The following is a 4204-nucleotide window of genomic DNA, read 5'->3' as shown; positions in this document are numbered from 1 at the left end:
AAATTTCATTTTTAACTTTTAATACAAGATGTTTTGCTACTTTTAAATGATCGAAATTTATTAAATTTCATTTTTAACTTTTAATACAAGATGTTTTGCTACTTTTAAATGATCGAAATTTATTAAATTTCATTTTTAACTTTTAATACAAGTTGTTTTGACAAAAAAAAAAAAAGAAAAATGAATGAAAATCAGGAAATATCAGGAGTAGCTTTCATTGTACTATCTTCCTTACATCAATTACATCAATATGCTTCCATCGAGAAAACCGATCGATCGATATCATAGTGTTTACTTAATTATACTGCTTAATGGATTTGGTATCGTAATCACGTGGAATATGTGGATTACTATCGCTCCTACGGTTAGTTAATGCTAATTGATGGCATTGTTAATTTTACTACAATTCATTACATCATTTAAAATTTTTTTTTCATTTCCTAAAACAATAAAATTTCGGCAATTCTTTAGAATACTAATTAATAAATAATGGTATAATGTGATAAATAAAGCATATAATTTCATCGTTTAGAACTGATTTTTGGTAATGAATTTTTTTTTTTTGAATACTAATTATCAATTTTTATTTTTTCGTTTAATAAACATGAAAGTAGCAAAAATATAATCAAAAACAATAAGTAAATGATGAAATGAAATTTTGAAATTAAAATTATTATAGTATTATGTGGAATATAAATTAATTGAAGTGGACAGAAATAACACACAACATTTGTCGTCGTCGTATGCAACAAACTTTCTTATTTATTTGATTTTGGCTTCAAATTTACCTTGTTTCATACTTAATTTAATTAATTTATTCTTTACTTTCAAGTTAGTTCTTTTTTTTTTTGCTTCTCTTTCATTCATTACTATATAATTTTATTTCATTACTTAAAAAATTTTTGAAATAAATGGGATTATTAATTGGCTTAATCAGGTTAAACTGGTTTGAACTGTTCATAAAAATTTAAATAAAGGATTTTATTGTGGCATTCTAAGGTGAATAAGTATAAAGCAATAGTTTCCTAATTAGTTTAAAACTTCTAAGGATATATTCACATCGATTTGCTAATAAGAAACTTAACTTAATAAGCAATACGATTTTTATTGTACCATTATCACTAAAAGAATTCATTTCCGGCATTGTTTCCGCATGAAATCATATTATTAGTAGGTTATCTAGGTGAACTGAACCTGAAATGATAAAAAAAAAAATAGGTAGTTGGATATTTCGGCTACCTTAATAATAGGAATTAACAGTGTTAAACGGGAGGAAAAAAAGAGATATGTGGAAAAATTGATTCAGTTATTGATAAAAATGATTAACCGGAAAAGATTACAGTGGCAGTCTTGAAAAACGAATTAACTTTTCGCTTACGGTTATCGCATTGATCTGCTTAATTACACTTGTATTCACCGTTATTGATACTTCCAGCAGTAAATCATTTTCTTTTATTTGCATGATTCATCAAAAAGTTTTTCATCCGGAAAATGCTACAGGAAAAAAACCAGATTACTTGATTGAAATCGGAGCATTTCTTGATTTATCCATACTCTTTTACATTTAGTAATTCATTATTACTTTCCACGAATACATTTTATTATTCACTTCTTACAGTAATATTGAGCAAATAATTGCTTTGACTGAAATAATTGATCCATTAATTATCAAATTTTATCATTTTAAATACCTTTTTTCAACAATTGAATTATCTTTTTTGGAAAATTAAAATCTAGTTTTAAAAATAGAAATTGTTGACATATTCAATACAATATGTTCCGTCTATTTAAAGCAAAATGTGAACAATATTTAGCCTAAAATTTGGCATCAATTAATCCTGGGAAACATTGTTAGCAGCCATTTAATCGTTTGTAAAAAAATAAAATATTAATTTAATTCTCGACAAAATAATTTAATTAATTTTTTCTCGAGTGGTTACGATATTTTTTATTATAACAATTACTACGATAGTAATACAAAACGCAGCATGTGGTCTATATCAAAATTCACTATTTGGTTTGGTTGCAATTTTCCCACCGCGATATACCAGTGCTATTCTTCTTGGTAGTAATATATGCGGTATTTTCGTATCCACCGTTAATATTATTACACTTGTTGGTTAGTTTAATATTAAGAAGATTTGTATGTTAATTGAAGAATATATGAAATGTTTATTGGCTTACTATTATTGCTCTCAATTAATGGGATTTAATGAAGATTAATTGGTAATTATGGTTAAAAATATTGGAAAAGTTTTGAATAAAGAATTTCAAACAATTTTTAAATTTATTCATTCAATTTCGAATTCAATCACTCATTCATTTTTTAAAACTGAATGGTAAAAATTTATCCAATTTTATGGAAATTTTAATTTTAAATTTATTATTTTCATCATTTAAGCAACAAATAATATTCAAACTGCTGCTTTCTTCTATTTCTTCATATCACTTTTAGCAGTTCTCGCATGTTTGGGCTCATTATTTATGCTTGTAAAATTAGTAAGTGCTTGAAATCAATATTATTTTATTACGGAATTTTTTAATTTAAAATTTCAAACTTTTTCGCATAATCATGCTAATTTCATCAAGCATATTCTGTTTCAATAAAGAATTACATCCAATGATTATACGATTTACTATAATTATTTGAAATTATCTTCATTTAATTAAGATATACATATGATAAAATAGCAAATTCGAAAAATATATGCCATATATATTTGCATGTTATTGCAGGATTTTTATCAACATTACATGCAAAATGCAGCCGAAAAAATGGCAAATAAAAATTTAAATGAAATATTTGAATTTAAACGAAATAATAGCACAAATGAAATTGGATTGAAAATTGATAATTGCGAGTTTAACAAACGTACGAACATTTCAAACTGTGATAACATTGATTTATTAACTGTAAATTTCCGAATGAAATTATACTTGTATTACGACATTTTTAAAAAGGTTACCTTATTATGCTAATTAATTTATCAATAATTTTCTTTTTCTTAATCATTTGTAAGCTTTTCCTGTTATATCTTTAACAAAGTAATTTAACATTTAACATTTAGCAATGATCAAATAGTTATCGATCTCATTACAATTACGTCTAATATCTGAAAAAAAAAAATTAAACAAATTTAAGCAATGAACCACACCATAACAATTATACACTAAAATGCTTCATTATCAATGACAAGAATTTATTATCATCACATCATCCATTATCAGTATAGATTTTCTTAATGTCATCCATTTATTCCTTCCAGTTTGTCATATTTCCCGATCCATTTCTTATCATTTCATACCTTCTTTTTGTTATCAATGAATTTTCGTTTCATTTTTTAGATTAACTTATCAATTTCTCTCATGTAATTTTCTTTTTTCTTTTTCCTTTTTTTTTTTTATTTCACATTTTTGCTTATCTGTTGGATCAATCACTCCATTAATTTCTCAAAAATGGCTAACAAAATGAATGAAATGGATCTGATCATTGATGGAATTATCATAATAAAGTACTGAAAAGAGATATAAATATATTTTCCTTAAGATATGCATTCAATGTTTCAATATTTGGTTCATATTCGTTGTAACATTAGCCTTATTTCCAACAGTAATGGCTGATGTGAAATTTTATAGCGAAAATGGTAAATACAACTTCTTTATACCAGGTAAGTATAATTAATCCTTTTATTGATAAGTTTAAGTGGAAAAAGTTGAAAGTGTGAAAATGAGAATTGTGACATTTGTTTAACAAAATGGTTTAAATCAGGGATGGATAATTAATTTTTCCAGGAAGTCATATGAGAAATTAGAACGGTTTTCTAGGGCAGGAATAGTATATATAACTCAATTCTACCTGATACCGTATGCCTATACGTGTATATATACACTATTTCTTCATAAATAAACAGCAAATGAAACATTGTAATGAATTCGCTGAAAATATGAAGAATCTAATCGGTAGCATTGGAGAATTTTGATTTAAAGTTAGGTTGACATGTCTATTTACAGTATGACAAATGAAGAGATGAAAATTTAGGAAATTACTACATCAGAACAGCATTAATTAGAATCTGGGAAAAATACAAAGATAGATTATATTTAAAAACATCAAACTGGATATCACCATCTGAATCATTTTGTATAAAACAATTAGGAAAAGAAACCAGGCTAAATAATAAACATCAAACTGGATGTCACCATC

The 4204-nt window shown here is 25.2% G+C and overlaps 1 protein-coding gene across 1 annotated transcript; it reads left to right on the top strand.

Moving 5' to 3' along the window:
- Positions 1-250: 250 nt before the first annotated feature.
- Positions 251-2979, top strand: LOAG_13152 (hypothetical protein; the record flags this gene model as incomplete). The annotated part of the gene is made up of 6 exons (XM_003148663.2): positions 251-364; positions 680-831; positions 1343-1437; positions 1934-2119; positions 2402-2499; positions 2737-2979. 6 exons carry the CDS (start codon positions 251-253, stop codon positions 2977-2979), a joined length of 888 nt encoding a protein of 295 aa, XP_003148711.2.
- Between the last annotated feature and the right edge of the window lie 1225 nt (positions 2980-4204).

The sequence above is a fragment of the Loa loa genome (genome assembly GCF_000183805.2).
Source record: "Loa loa unplaced genomic scaffold supercont3.93, whole genome shotgun sequence".
NCBI classification, from domain to species: Eukaryota; Metazoa; Nematoda; class Chromadorea; order Rhabditida; family Onchocercidae; genus Loa; species Loa loa.
This window is presented reverse-complemented; position numbering and strand designations above follow the sequence as displayed.